This window comes from Malaya genurostris, chromosome 1 (assembly GCF_030247185.1).
Source record: "Malaya genurostris strain Urasoe2022 chromosome 1, Malgen_1.1, whole genome shotgun sequence".
NCBI classification, from domain to species: Eukaryota; Metazoa; Arthropoda; class Insecta; order Diptera; family Culicidae; genus Malaya; species Malaya genurostris.
This window is the reverse complement of record NC_080570.1, coordinates 26,055,651-26,072,375: the sequence shown is the minus strand read 5'-3', so window position 1 is coordinate 26,072,375 and position 16,725 is coordinate 26,055,651. Positions and strand designations below refer to the sequence as shown.

General features: G+C 36.9%; 1 protein-coding gene across 7 annotated transcripts in view; it reads right to left on the bottom strand.

Annotated features, from left to right (window-relative positions):
* The window catches only part of LOC131435489 (glutamyl aminopeptidase-like), a 28,403-nt gene extending 12,342 nt beyond the window's left edge, over nucleotides 1-16,061 (bottom strand). For 3 of the 7 annotated variants that reach the window (XM_058603447.1, XM_058603441.1, XM_058603431.1), the window contains exon 1: nucleotides 1,340-1,537. Coding sequence is in view for 1 of the 7 variants with exons in the window: in XM_058603483.1 (XP_058459466.1) it covers nucleotides 11,152-11,315; nucleotides 11,383-11,586; nucleotides 11,643-11,851; nucleotides 15,843-15,870 (605 nt within the window). In the remaining 6 variants the exon portion in view is untranslated. Of the gene's footprint in view, nucleotides 1-1,335; nucleotides 1,538-11,151; nucleotides 11,316-11,382; nucleotides 11,587-11,642; nucleotides 11,852-15,842 lie in introns of those variants that run through there. The other 4 variants (XM_058603455.1, XM_058603465.1, XM_058603483.1 and 1 more) reach the window with 3 other exon arrangements.
* Between the last annotated feature and the right edge of the window lie 664 nt (nucleotides 16,062-16,725).

Here is a 16,725-nt window from a genome sequence, read left to right as displayed (position 1 = left end):
ACAACTAAAATTATAGTTGTTTCGCGACCACTGGCTTTTGCGTGTAGTGCATCACTTAACTGGCGTGGTAACCACTTCTGAAGCTACCTTAAAGTGGTCTGATTAGAAACGATCGCTCATATGTAAACAAATTCGTCACCACGAGCTTTCGATAAAAAAAAATTCGACTATATTTAGAATCAGACGGGCTACCGAGGAAATAGTTCGTAATTGACAGGAAACGCTTAGCTTTGTGACGCCAAATATCAATCGCAATTACACCGCAGGCTGATTGCTGTCATAATTGAAGTCGCATCACATACGAAGAGCACCCAGTTGCGCAGTTCGGCCTTCCTCCCGTTCCTTCCCGTTGGCTAGCACCGAAAAGGTTTGATTGCTTGACCGTAGGTGTAGCCGTCGAGATGGCGTGACATGAATCAAAAAAGTCGAATCAAATGCTACTACCGCAATAGGATACCGCCGCTGGTGTATTTGCATAACTACGTGCGAATGTTACACATGCTCCCGTGGCAGACGAGACCTTGAGTGGCGCATGATTTCGATTTATGACAAGCTAGGCCACGATGGTCAGCGCTTGCTACGATCCGCTCCAGATTTCGAACCTAGCACAGTTCCGAATGGGCTATTCTTCAATTATGCCTCATTACGAGTGAACATCAGTAGACTATTTCTTTGAAATACTCATCAAACTTCAGTCTCAAATATTGGAAGGATGATTGATCATCGTCGCCAAAGTTTCTAAAACCAAATGAAAGTGTATGTTCAAGGTACTATTGGATTGGTAGAAACTCAATAGCACCTACAGACAATTGGGTGTCGTTTAAACAATTCGTCGGAATTAGTCATAAAATCATTTGGGTTACGATTCGGACGGAATTTCAATAAGGGGCTTTTATTTTCAAGAAGAAAGTTGCTGATTTGTTGTGTCGCGTGAGAAACATTTCCTGTTTTTTTTATTTGAAAATAAACTCAATTTACTACGACTGTTTCCTCTGCATACACATCCCATATGTTGGCCGAAAAAAAACGATCATTCATTCCCGAAATCAACCGTTAAAATATGCTACCAACAGGACTCGTACTGAAACCGGTTCAGCATAAAAGCAGCCCCAAAACTACACCAAATTGGGTCCAACTTCTGGTTGACCAACTTCTTATCAGTTTAGCACTCTTTTCATCTGCCAATTGCGGTTTTTTTTCGACTCTTATACATTGTTCTCGTTCCGATAGTTTGGCATCCGAAATGAGGGTCAGTGCCCCAAATTCGCTTCGCTCTTTCACTAATTCTGCGATCATCTGCACCGATCTATCATCAACAAAGACCAAACAAACAACCTACACAGAAAAGATGTAACCGAGACAAAAAATCAAACTATCGTTTTCGGTGATAGTTTTCGCGACTACTCACGATTTACGCGCCCGCCACACAAAACAATACACGTGAAACAAACACACCGATACCAGAAACGAAATACGGCACTATCGCGCCCGACTCCAACTCGATACTGATCGATGATTGCCCGGTTGCTTACTACGATCGACTGGACGCGAATCGTTCGGCAACGTTCGTGGTTTGCGAAAGGGAAAAGAAGTGAAACGGTTTGGTTGCCAAAGGAGTCAGCAATTGGTGAGTGGTGACAAAACTTGTGAGTGGCTGTTTAGGGGTGTCCATGGCGAACAGCGAAATTCTGTGTGTTTCAAATGTATTTTATAATTAATTCTATGCGCTAAACATTTTTTATATATCGATATATTTGCAGTGCAGTTTGCAGTGCAGTAGCAGTGTCTTGAAAACGAGTTCCGGCTACAACATGTCTCTTCTAATACTCAAATTTGAAACAGTTTCATGACATGCACTCACAGGAAAATGCCGAAAACAATATTTAATATGTTTCAAATATATTTCACCCCGAATCGAAAACATTTACTTGAAATGAAATGAAATTTTTTAACATTCCACCAGTTCAATGTGTAGAAAGAAATCATTGACAACATTCATACCTAACAACAAAATAGAAACATATTGCTGGTTGTTGGCTCTCGGTGCTCATTGTAGGGTAACAGAGGTATTTTGGCCCACTTTAGGATTGATTTTATTTTGGCCCACTTTGTAAAAATATCCACCAAATATTGTAATATCTTTGAGAACCCCTTCCGCAATAGGTAATTTGATGTGATTAGCTTCAAATTGATGCAACATGGGTTACTTAACATCGATTAAATCCATAAAGTTTGTAAGGTGGGCCAAAATATATGAAGTGGCCAAAATACCTCTGTTACCCTATTTGTGTTTTTCAAAACACTCACGATATACTGGGAAATAGATACAATATAAAAATGCGATCATCCCTCGTTCGTCAAATGGTATTTTGACACGGTAACTCGGTTTTTAATTCGTTACATCGTGCGATACACGCTAGAGTGTCGGTCATATGCTAGTTTGTTTCAAATGATCAAGAATTTGATACTTTTGTAAGATACTAATAGGGTAATTGAACCATTTATTCCTCCCACTTAACCATTTCATATATTAAAACCATCAGTTAAAGTAAAATATGCTATCTCTATTCAATGTACAAGCCGAAAGAACAAGATGAAAATCAATGCTTCCGTTCCGAATTTTCGTATCACTGTAGCGAAAGAATGCACAATTTTCATAATTAATTTCCTCTAATATTGCTTCTTATAGCCGACATAATCGGAAGCGGGTCATTTCACCGAAAGCGATTTCGCTGAATGTCATTTCGCCGAATGCCATTTCGCTGAAAGTCGTTTAGCCGGTCATTTCGCCGAAAGGGCCATTTCGCGAAAAGGTAATTTCAAATACATCATATTATTTTTTTGTGTTATTATGTCTCCTGGTTTCTTTACTTTGGTTAGCACAGCACACGAACCAAAACGATCTGGCGAAGCCGCATTTAAGATGTTTTCATTTTCACTCAGTAATACCACAAACATTGATGCTTAGTCTAATAAAGTCACCAAGTTTTCTTGGGAACTCCGCTATGAGGTTCATGAATTAATCCTTATTGAAGAGTATAAGAATCTATCTTTATTTAAAAAATACAATTGTAGGTCAACAAAATAAGCATTTACGCTATCATCTTTCATTTGCCTTTATTCAAAATCAATTCCAGTTACGATATTAAGATCAACGATGGCTTTTATCGTATCAAAGAAAGCTCACAGCAACTCTTCACACGATTCAATCAGTGCCATCAATGAAATACGGATATCATCGCAACAACAAAAACCCGGCATGGCTCATTTAACATAGAATAGACACCAGTGCGAGAACGAATTTCTCTCGATGACCTGTCTGAGAATCAAGGGTTAGCTCGCTGCTGCAGGGATTCTTCTTATTCTCGTTTCGCGATCCGAATCTATACGGGCAGTTGATAATTGCGATATAATCTTTTTACTATTGCCTCTTATTCTAACTATGTGCATAGAACCTTTGTATAAGTTGTGTCTATGACAATGTATGTGAATGCTCCACACAAGAGTTTTCAAACCTAGTTCGACAATCATCACGTCGAATTCGATTTTCTGCGATAGTTGTCAACTTTCGATTCTCTCTATGGAAATTCCACACAGCAACGATCATTATCAGACTGCAAATTTTTTAAGGGCCGTGAAATACTCAGAGTATGAAGTGGGACGAAGAAATGTAGAAAAATTCTCTCACGGTTCATGCATTGAGAGACTTGAATTCTTGTAGCATCTTCTACCGGATTGAAAATGTTGTATGCAATATAGAAAAATATCTAGCAGCTTCTGTCAAATTAACGACAATCACCAACACTGAATAAGACAATTGCCTGATTCGGTGAAATGACATTCGGCGAAACGGCTTTCGGCGAAATGGCTCATGACGAAATGACCCTGATCCGAAATAATTAGACTGTCTCCGATTATATCGACTTCCGTACATTTGACTGAACCCCTGATGTCAAGAATACTCCGGCATTTGACAGAAGCATCATAATCTGGTGAGTGTATAAGGAGAGTGACGACAGCTGTTCCATTTCAGATTTTGTAATTTTAGCATTACAGTTAAGTTGTCGCAAATCTTCTTATATTCTAATATATTATACATGCAGTCAAACGAACTAAATTTCTCTTTTGTCCCAAAATCAGCTCCGTTGATTCTCGCAAGTCGGAAGTCATATTACATTACATAAAGACTGTCCCAGAAGGCATGGACGCAACCAAAAACCGCTGTCATTTCGCAATGGTTCAGAATCTGTCAATTTTTATGGCTGCGTCCTGTTGTTTACACTCTTCTCTAACCACTTGTGCAGATGTTTATTCGTTTTCATTAGTTTGTTTCGAAATGCGTGGACTTTCAGCAGAACAACGTCGAAAAGTTGTGTACAAATGGTGCACAGAACGCGGACTGTCACTGAGAAAGATAGCAAAAATGGAAGGAGTAAGTGAAAAAGCCGTGCGAAATGCAATCAGGAAGTTCGGTGAGGATGACACCTTTGAGGATAAATCGAAAACGGGTCGAAAAAAGGTCCTGCTAACCCTCAGTTGGATAAACGTATACTGAAGGCGCTCGAGCAAAAGAAGGAGGTTTCAGTTCGGGATGTGGCCAAAAAAGTGGGCGCTTCGAAATCAAATGTTCTTTGTGCTAAAGAACGTTTGAATCTTCGAACCTATAAGAAGCAGAAACCAAAACGTAGTCCGAGACAAGAAGCATCGATCATACTGAGAGTTCGAAAGCTGTACAATACGATTCTTGCTGGAAATTTGAACTGCATAATCCTGAACTACGAAACCTACGAGAAACTCGATTACAAATCCTTGCCGGGACTGCGAAATGTACATCAAGGAATGTTTACAAAAACGACTTCTGCCCATGATTCGAAGCCACAAAGATCCTGTTGTCTTCTGGTCAGATCTTGCTTGTTGCCACTACTCGAAATCAACGATAGAATGGTATACTACCAAAAATGTCACTTTCGTCCCAAAAGACATGAATCCACCAAATTGCCTACAACTTCGACCAATTGAGGAATTTTGGGCATTAACGAAGGCACATCTTAGGAAACATGTCACGGCAGCCGAAACCGTTCAACAGTTCGAACAAGATTGGAAAAAAGTGTCAAAATTTGTCGCCAAGAAGTCTGTACGGAATTTAATGAGGAACGTTCGCAAGAAGGTGCGCTAGCTAGTCTACAATGGCTAAGTAGCAAATGTTGAGAATAATATTCTATTGTTGTAGTCTAATATTATCAGTATATCGAATAAATTTGAATATCTAACACTTGTGAATTATTTACAGCGAAATCAAAGTGCGTCCATACTTTCTGGGACAGTCTTTACCAGAAGAGGAAATAGAATTCCATTTATTTCCTCTACATTAAAAATTGTGGGTGAGAAATGTCAGAGACAATACGATTAAAACTAACACGTTTCATCACACTTCTGAATATCGAAAACCGTTCTCATAAGTTGATAGATTGTGTGAAATTTACAAGGTTTTCGAAGCCTATATTTTTTAATCGAGGGTAGACATCATATAAAAATACTCGGAAAGAAAAAAGAAGACATACACGCCAAAAAACTTCTTTATTCAATAGCCCTTTAATTCGATGCAGATAAACAATCAAATATCTGACATCTCTTGTACACCCTGGAGCCAACAAAACGCATTCAACTCACTACACAATCTAATTAGAAGCTATCAAACCGTAAATCTCCACTAAATTGATTATTTTCACTTCTGATTTGCATATTTCAACAGATAAGTAATTAGATAACATTTAGAACCGCTGTATTTCCCCTCAATGCAAACTACCAGCAGCTGGATGACACAGTCGCTCTTGTTTGAAGCGAAACTCGCACTGTGAACGTCCCGCAACAGAACTGCATCCTTTGTGGATTGATTCAATACTTCATTTTCGATTCTCATACCGACACTGTATACTATGGGATTTTCACTGGAACCAATTTTGAAACTATTGTTCCGCTTATGTCATTGACTGGACATGGATTTCGTTCTCATAGTTTGCAAGCGAAGCTGAGAGTGACAATAATTTCTCGCCATTTTCGTCTATTTTGAGTCAATGAAAATGTTCCTTCATCAGTATCATTTTGCAACGAATGTTTGATGATTGAAAGAAAAACGAGTGTTAAAAGAAACATTCGAACATTACAAAACTCAACGAATCGTTGTTTTCGCATACCATTTTTCCAATTTGTTTTCCTCGTTGAATACCTATCAATTTTGATATGAAATAATCTGGAAATAAATCTCTATAATGTACAATAACCTATTAATCACGCTTTACATTTTTCATATTTCACAGATTGCAGCTTTACATAACAATCGAGGAATTAGATCGGACGGCTAAACGTTATCATTCCGACGTATGAATAATCAAGTCAAGTAATACCATAAACCTAAAATGGACCAACACGCAAATGCTCCGCTTAAACGACTGATTATGTATTCTAATATCCATACTTGTTGCGTCAACCATCAATTATAAGCATCTAACCGCAAGTTATTTTTAAACTCAAGCCTTGTCGTCGATATGTTAAATCATATCTTGAAAAAAAAATGTAGGTTTGCGGAACATGAGCAGCGATCTCGATGTTTCTCTCTTCAGCCCAGTCAAGCCGCATTGCATGAACTCCACGACGTCGACTTCCGAAGTTTGTGCCGAGCTTTGTCGGGTATCGTGACGCCAGCTAAAAAATTGAGGTACATATCCATAATCTCCACCGTCACCATCGGAGACCGCACACCGCACCACCACCATTCGATTACCGCCACCCATCAGTTCTACTTTTGCCCGATGAATGAAAACGAAAAGTTGCAGGTACCACGCGGAATGCAATCATCGCCAATCTGGTACACCTAGCAGTGTCGGAGAGGCACGAGATTCGGCGCAGAAGATTACGTCAAAAATGTAATTCATTTTCTGAAGACATTAATGGACTTCACCGTGACTTAAGCTATCTGGCATTATGGACCGTTCCGATCTCAGCACTCTGCTTTTGCTTCATGGAAAACCTATTACCTCACTTCAAATCGATTCGGGCAGCAGCAGGTAAACACTCAGCAAACTATTTTCACTATAAACAACATTCTCCCGGCCCTCGAACCTCCACAAACCGCGTAGCTTGCAGAGAAAACCGGTTGCAGTGGAAACAGCTGATTTGGTCCCATCATAAGCGTGCACTTGATTTGCTTCGATCACCGATTTGAAGTGTAGTTAAGTTTGTGTTTATAAATATTTACTATTATGTTAACACGCCGTTCGTTGTCATTTTGAAAAACGCCTTAGGTCTTAGTTGCATTTAGCGAGAATCTTGGTTAAATGTAAACAAGATTGCCGATCAAATATTTGTCCTTTGAGCTACGACACAATTATTCCACAGATGAGCGATACACTACAGTGCCTATAACCAGTGTAACGACATCTGTTCGTTAGGAATCACAGCTTTATTCCAAATGAGAATATGATCTGTCAAATGCAACGTAAATCTTACGAAATATCAAAGACATCATAACATATTAACAAGATATCCAGCTCTCACATTTTCCGAACAAATCATTGGCAACATCCTTTTTTGCGAGCATGTCGTCACCAGGCGAGTCCGCATCGAATCTCATACATAGAAGCAGGGGAGAGAAATGTCAAATTCGTGCGCGCCAAAATAGCAGGGCTGCGCACTCATACAATTGACATGATATGTTGAATGTGATGCCGTGCGATGGCGTTGCTGAACTGAAGATTGAAATCGCTCCAAGCTGACAGGGTGGAAACATCCAACATCTCGGATAAAGTGTTTTGCATTGTTGCCAACATTACGGATGAGGTGTTGTCACTCTGGTTACAGGCACTCTACGATACACAAATCCAGACAAAACTTGAAAACTGCTGCTAATTTCTCGTGTATGAAAACTTGAACGGTTGAAGATTTGAAAAAAATAAAATAAATTGTGGGATAAACAGTTTTGGAAAATCGTTTTTTTTTTGCATTTTCTTGTAGTTTAACGTTTCAAAAATATCGTAAAAGTATTCAGTGTAAGTTACCAAAAATATTTTTTTGTTCACTTTTTGAGAAAAAAATTAAAATGCGTTTTTCAGAAAACCAATTTTTCGAATCCGTTTCTTTTAAAACTTGGAACATACTGTCTTGGTACCTTTTTCTTATTATGGTAATTATCACCTCAAAATTGATATGTCTGACATTACACTCCCACCATTTTAACCCTTTCACGACCATAAGATGTCCAGGACGAAGTATGTCAGTAAAACACAATAATTTAGCTATTGTGGATGTAAAGTAAGAGAATATCACCAGAAAAACATAGCAGGGTGCATAGGTTTCCTATAATTTCATGGGAAATATTTTTCCCTATGATCCTCAGAAGTAAATAAACGAAGAGTTGGGTTTATTATATCGTAATTTAATTTATTTCTTAATGCTTTAATTATCAGAATAGTAAAGTAAACAGTTAGTTACGGTATTCTACGAAACGATTTCGTGTACTTTTTTAGCACAAGTGGACGTTGTACATAACACATTTAATATGTGTTCTATTTTCTATACGTCGTTTTGCATAAACTTTTTTAGTGCAAAAAAGATTGACAGTTCTTTTTTTTTTCGTTTAGAAACACATTTGCCACCTTGGAAATGAGTGGTTTTAACATTCATTTAAAAAATACATCGATTTAATAATAATTGAAGAATCGATAATGACTTTTATAGAGAAAAAATGTTTCCCCTTAAGCGTTAAGGGGTTAATCTGAATGTTGATAATTACAGTTTACAAAACACTTCCTATGAGTAAAACTATCTGTTTAGTTACAAAGAAAAAAATAAAGAATTTTACTGCTTACATAATTCCCTAACTTTCAAATTGTCGCATTGAAATTGATTTGCATACCTTAGACTATGAATTGCAATCGGCTAGAAAAAGCAATGTTATGATTTTACAAGTATAACATGTGCTTCTGTGGTTCAGTCGATTAACGGGTGTATTTCGTTATCTAATGATCCACGGTTCAAGTCTCGGCCGCAACAATTTGTTTTATTTTTCATACCAATCAATTTCAACTTACTTAATTTACATAAATTGCACATAATTTTACAAAGTCTTTGAACGTCAGTTTGCATCTTATTAGTTGTAAAACCAGCAAGAAAAACTTGAACCGATAACCGTTGGATCAAAAGCACGTACGCTAATCGACAGAGCAAATGTACTAGTAAATGGTAGGAGAGAGTAACAAAGAGTAAACAAAGAGAAACTGTCATTTGTAGTTAGGCCCTTTTGTCGTGGGACGGTCGATATTTTCGATTTCATATTTGATTTCGTCAGTATATGTCTGGAACCTAATTTTGCGTGTCATTTCAAGAATTGAGTCGTTTAGCGTGTATGACACAACACTGTTTCAACTTTTTAATAAAAGCAACGGGCGTGGCTTCATTCCACTACTCGTTTTTACTCGTTGAAAATATGAAAAACTATGCAGAGTTTACTTGTAAAATATTCGATTTTTAAAAGGAAAATTTTTATTTTCTTGCTCACTGAACCAACGACGGGGGCGGCAAATTAAGTTTTGCCCCTGGCGCAAATTTTCCTAGATACACCATTAGTTTCATAACACTTTTCTGTGTGTATTCTAAACAAGAAATATCGAAAATCTTTCGGTAATGGTTGAATCCATTTAATGCAAATATTGCTTTGTGGTGGGGCTGATTGATGGGACGACGACCTCGGAACATTCTCACATTAATTTTAGATGAGTTCAATAAAAAAACTCATTGACTTGATCCAAAACAAAACGCTTAGGTCTTTGATGCCGATTTCCGAAGTTATGCAGTTTTGTATGCGTTTTTCCAATAAAAAACTTCCATATCGAGTCCAACACTGCAAAACTCGACTTTAAAAATTGAAAATCAATTTACGAAAAGAATTTCTTTTGAGTGTCTTTTTATCGATAACTAAACTAAACTGAAAGTCATTATCATCGAATAATTAAGTGAATCTCAATTTGAGAGGAGATTGTAAAAAATACTGTTTGCCCGATATTGCCAAAAAAAAAACTACCACTGTTTTAGTTTCCTGAAGCATGGACGGTTGGAAGGGAACATAGTAACCTACCTTGGGACAAAATTTCATTGAATTCGACAAAATTTCATTATGCAGGTGATGCTTTCATAATTAGTCTAATTTTCGAATGAAAACACTGAAAAAATTACTAATCGAATTTCATACTGAAAAAGGCGATCTTAAAAATTTGAAATCAAATTACAAAAATAAATGAATGAATCTTTATATGAATGATTTTTTTTTTATAATTATGTTCTCTGCTAACCTTCTATATATTGTAAGACGGGCGTTTATAAGGGAAAATGGTTTTTCTAACAACTTTTCCTTATCCTGCACTGATACATTCTGCAAATGTTGGGCAACTAGCAACAGGGCATTCGGTAAAACTTTTTTTAAAAATTGAGATTCATTGGAATCTCAAATGATTATGACTAGCAGTTAAGTTTAGTGTTTAATCAAAATACACTGGGAAAAGAAATAGTTTTTGCTTAAAAAACTTTTTTTTTCCATGAATGTGCACATATTGGAATGTATGATTGGTTAGTAGGGAACTTAATTATTGGGACAACATTTTATCAAAATCAATAATGGTTTTGTTTTGAAAATCGTTTTTTAATTTTTAAAGTCAATTTAGTTCAGTGTAGGACTCGATAGAGATTTTTTCAGTAGTTTCACTACAAAATTTGACTGATTTTATGAAAATCACTAGTAGAACACTTTTTTATAGGATTTTTAATTTTCGACAGTGAAAAAAATGGATATATTTTGCAAAAACAAAGTTACTTGTTGACACAAATTCAACGCGTTCAGAAAGTTTCATTCAAATCAGAAAGAGTGCTGCCAACATTTATTCGAATTGGTGCGAAATTCTTCATATTTCTAGAGAAGAGTTTTCATAAGAAATTATTTTTTCACGTTTCGGGAGGGGCTTGAACCTCCAAAACCCCCTTTGTATACGCGCCTGCTTAACGCACTTAGTGAGGGTGGGAACTCTTATTCAAGACGGCAGTATTCTTCAAGCCTCAAAAATATTTTTAAGTTTTCAAAAATGTTAGAATATAAATTGTACTTACACTTTTCCCTCATTTTCTGCATTGTAAGAGCTACTGTAAAGTCCAACTAATTTTCCGTCCATCTGCCCACTAAACTCGATTGTAACCTGTGTAATGTATCCAGGCTTGAAGACGTTCAAGGTATGCACCTTCAACAAATTTTTGTCCAGATCTTCCGTATAACCCTAAACAGTCAAAGATGGAATTCCATTGTTCGAAGAAAAAAAAGAACATTTTTACGAAGCTACTAACCCCATAGCCCAAAGATTCATTCAAACACTGGAAGTGAACATCATCGATCGTCAACAGATGACTGTGCAGCACGATCTCATCCGTTTGCGTTAGTGTTAGAACGTCGATCGTCACTTTCCCGGCAAACGTTCCGTCGCTGAGCTGGGGATTTAACCATAAATCATAGTGAAGCGGTAGGTTGTCCTCCGGCAGCCGATAGCTTATCTACAAAATCGTAAATTGTAACCTAAACGAGAGCTTTAGTGGCGTATCTGATTTACCGCAGGAGCAACCGTTGTTGAAGGTTCAGTAGTAGTGGTGATTGGTGGTGTAATTGTACTCGATTCCGGTTCCCTATGCAATTGCTCCCAAAGTGCCTCGTTTTCCGTAATCAAGTCGGCTTTCTGCACCGCCAAGACGATAGTAGAGATAAAGAAGGCCAGTAACGTCACAGTGAGCAGCGCGATCAGTTTGTTGTTCATGACAATGGCTGTAATCAAGTGAAGTATCTAATTAGTCATTTTGTTTGTTATCAATAAAATTCTGACACAATAATAATCGAATTGTATGTTGTTGCCAATGAAAATTGGAACGATTAGCGTGTAATTCTTGAAGTGGTTGACATGGACATCGTCTAGGAAGGGAGGAGATGGTTCTTCGACGACAAACAATTGATGTTTTTTATTCTATAGCGTATGTGGCCTTGATTTATGAAAAGGTTGATAACAAACAATCTACCATTCTTATCTAATCGAACCCAACTTATCTGCCAAGATATCTGCCATTCGATAGAGAAGAATTTCAATCACTTAATCCAATAGATGTCTAATGACGGTCACGACAGACGATTGCAATCCAATATGTTTGATAGATTGCCATAAACTGGAAAATAAATGAGCAATAGTAATACTAATCAGTCGCTAGCATAAACGTTCTTCTGTTTGATATGAACTTCACAACTTCAAATTGAGTTTTCCATTCGATATCACACTGCACTCGGGTTGTTCGACACTACAGAATTTCCCAGACCCACTTGTACGCGGCGGGCAGATTTCCCCCCAGACGGCTGGCTATGTCTGCCAGCCATTTTTGACAGAATTCTGCCACATTTCCAGCAAAAGTCTTGCATGCAACAACCGTTTCCGGCAGAGAATTTCGCCTAGCGGTTATTAACGGTTCTGTTTCTGTCGGATTCTTGCCATAAAAGACTGGCAGAATCGTTTTGAATCGGTTCTACATATTTAGCGTCTTGGTTTTATTTTGTCAATAAAAGATACATATGAAAGGCAATAAGTTATTGCCCTTCATATATACTAATTATGAAAAATGTTATTGCCAATAACATTGTATCTCACTACCAAACATACCCATGTTTCAAACAAATTCATAAGATTCGTTTTTTGTATGTACATGCGAGATTGACAAATATCAAATGAAGTCGAATAAAAAAAAGAAGGAAGAGTAATAAACAAGACACGTGCGGCAAGATAATGACGCAATTTCGCCTGGACAATTTTGACAGCAGCTGGAATGCAGCCAGCCTTCTGACGGTTACCAGAATTCCTCACAAGCGGGGAGAATTTTGTCTAACCACATTGGTCCAATTTAATTAGAACCTAAATTTGTTAAAAACAGTTAAACCGTATCTGAAATATTGCAGCGAATTCCATACTGGTGAATTTGACCACTATTTTCAGTTTTATTGAAATCGGAAAATCCGTACACTTATTTCTATTTTCTCTGAATCATTGCCGAGATATGCACCGTCAAGGGCTCGGTAATCATCACAGTCATCTGTCAATGAACTACCGGATTTCGGTACACTCAATAAAAATATTACGGAATATTTGCTTTTATTTTACTGACAGGATCTGATACTTCGAAATGTCATTCCTTTTTCCTAATTCGGTAAAATATTTCTCGAGTTTCAGTGAATCAATTAATAATAATGAAAAACTTCAGTAAACATTACTGACTACTTCGGTGAGAATCATATCCGTCAAATTGGTTTATTTTCGGAAGTAAAAAAGTAAAAACTTAGTCTAGCATCGAATAAATTGTGGGTGAAACGCTCAAATCGTTATAATTCGTTATTTATTTGCTGATGGTAGGCAAGGTTTCCAGTATATATACTGTTAATACAGCCTAAAGTTTATGTTCCAGCTCTCTACCAAAACGGCTGGTTATCACGTACTTCCCGCTACCGTCCACGATTATCAATGATACGAATCGTAATCATAATATTAGTAGAAATCATTATTGAAGTACATAATCTAGTAATCATAAATGAATAAACTTATTGAACGAAAATTTTGAATGAGTTTTTTTTTATTTCACGGATTAATTTACCGAAAAACAGTAATAGTTATTTGTAAATTTAATCGAATTTCGGTAATGAATGAAGAACAAGTCAGTATAATTTTGACAGGAGGATGTTCAGAGAAACGTTACCGATAGTTCAGCAAATGAAACTTTTACTGAACTGATTACTGTATGTTTAGCTGTTTGAAAGTCGGTAAAATTTTACCGACGCCCGTAAATATGATTTGATGTGTACAATTGCAGTTGACAAACGTCAGTTATTACGGAAATTTTCGGGAAAAAGTTTACTGTCTGTTCGGCATAACCTTGGCTGAATGTTCGATAAAAGAAACGAAATGAAATTTATGAATTACTAAGCCTTCAACAACAGTAAACTAAGAATTCGTTTTTTCATTGTAAACATTGAACTGGGTTTAAGGATTTAATTTTTTTACCTTATAAATATACACAAAATATTCATTATATTTCCTAAGTTTCAGGGACGTACAATTGTAAAATATGCAATTCAGTATGTGTTCGAATATGTTGGTTGACATGTAATGGCTTCCCGACAAAGAAAGCAGGAGCTGGAAGGTACTTTCAATACTTATTCAAAAATATTCTTTAGTTATTATACTTACTGGACTTATTCCGAATATTTTCTCCGAAATATTTCGTCAGAAAATAACAGCGTAGTGCCAAACGAAAATATAAAACATAAATGACAGTTGTCTTGCCGAGTTTCGGCAAAATCTAACACATATTTCGAAATTTATGTAAACGCATTTGCTGATTTAAAGGTAATTGTTAATTACCGAAGAGTTCAGCACAAGATTTAGCCAAATCTCGGTAAGAAGATGCTCTTTGCACTAAATTTACTGAACGAAAACATCGGAAAACATAATATTGATTACTGAGCAATCAGCACAATTGTGTGTTGCCGATCTGTCTCGGCATTTTACTTTACCGAGCTCGAGGATTGGATTTAAGTGTGCGGGGACCGGTATAGTCGAAGTAGGTTCGATTGACGGTCAATTTACTAATTCTGAGTCCAATTCTGAATTCTTTAGAACGATTTCTGCATCGCCACAATGTTGAGAACTTATCAATCTGTAATCCAGGAACGAGAAGTCGGATACGGATGAAATGCAGAAGATTTATGTGACACCATAAGACCATTCATTTAGATCTAAGCTTTTGAAAATCAGTTCAACTCTCTCTCAGAAAAGTAAGTGAGTAAGTTAGTGAGTTCAACTTACGGAACAAAAATCTGAAGGCCGGTACAATCAAAGAGAGTTATAATGGCCAGCAATTAACATGAATTATAAATAGAATTAATTTTCAGCTCAATTTAGGAGATCGTTTGTGTTTTTTGTATCATCGTCCTAAGCATCAGCTGGAATGTTTAAGCACTCATCACCAAAACCAAAAATAGGATCCTGATAAACTTCAGAACTTGTTTAGAGACTATAGGACCTTTCATTTTATTTAAGTTAATGTAAATCGGTCTAGCCGTTTCTAAGATACCGGAATGCGTTCCTTTTTAAAGTTTTTGACTATTACTACTACTACTAGTACTTCCGCAATCAGAAATTGAGACCCGGTATAGCAAAATCGAATTCATTTGTCATCTGGTTGCAAGATCTAGAAATTTGAAACCAATTTTAAGAAAATCACTGCACTTTAAATGGTCCTTTCTAAGAAAAACTGTATCAATTGTGTTATTTGTGTTATGTCTTACGACCTTTCATTTGATTCTAAGTTCGTAAAAATTGGTTCAGCCATCTTCGAGAAATATTGATGAACATATTTGCTTCTTTGTTGCACATATTACGCTGTAATTCCGGAACCGAAAATCACATTCAAATGATATTCGAGAACTTCATATGGAACACCAAAACTTTTCTTTTGCACCTAAGATTATGAAAATGAGCCTAACCGTTTCTGAGAAATCACAATGAGTTTCAATTGAAAGTTTTTGACCACTATATCCAGTATATCCGGTACCAGAAACTCATACAACTTTTTGATAAAACACACAGAAAATTAACAAAAAATACTCCAATCACCATGTAATTCCGGAACCGGATGTCGGATCGTAATGAAATACAGGAATGTTTTCAGCGTTTTGATATCAATAAACGGTTTTAACTACTTCTTTTAAGAGATGTTATACGTACCAAAACTATTACTTAGTGCCGCCACCATCCTGACTATGGTTTCACTTTCAAATATGTCACTAGAACTGCTATTCGACCAGTTAGAATAAGTTCGTCCCCGATGCCGACCCACCGAAGCTTCAAGAACCGAAGTACTCGGTTCGGATTCCAACGTTCGACTACTCGAACGTTAATTTTATCTCACCGCTTGGGCTCGTCCACTTTTAACAATCCAATCTCAAAAGAAGATTGGCCTAAACAAGTTGGTTACGAGTGTCTGTTTGTCCACAGGTACCCAGGTAATGCACATTCTATTTACCAATTGTTGTAATCAGGCCGCTTATCGGGTCGTTCAATTGAACAATATCTAATCTGCCCGAACAATATCCCGTATTCGGTTGTCGGCAGAAGATGAGGTTGTGAAATTAATCAAGTTAAATTGTCTATAGGTTCAATAACCGAATCCAGAATACAGACCATTTATTGAGTGAAGGAATCAGGAGCTTTTCTCATATATGTAGAAAAATTGACAGGCGCACTTACAGAAAATGTTCCCGTCTTAAGGTCTAACCGCACATGGCCGAGCCGACCGAAACGTTTTTCTTTTTCTTTTACTTGATAACATACATGAATCTCATCCATCCAACTTTTTACGTACATTCTATTGGATATGTATCGGGTTGATTATATATCATGCATGTTATTCAATAGGACTGAAAAGTTCTGGACCTAACAAAGAGAACACGAGTTTTTGGTTCAAAACTAACTTTATTCATCAACGTAACCTCCATCAAGAGCAACGCAATCATTCCAGCGTCGCTCTAACATTTCAATACCACTTTTGTAGAACGATTTGTGTTCAGCCTTCAAACGCTCCAATAACGCTATTTAATATTCATTGGTA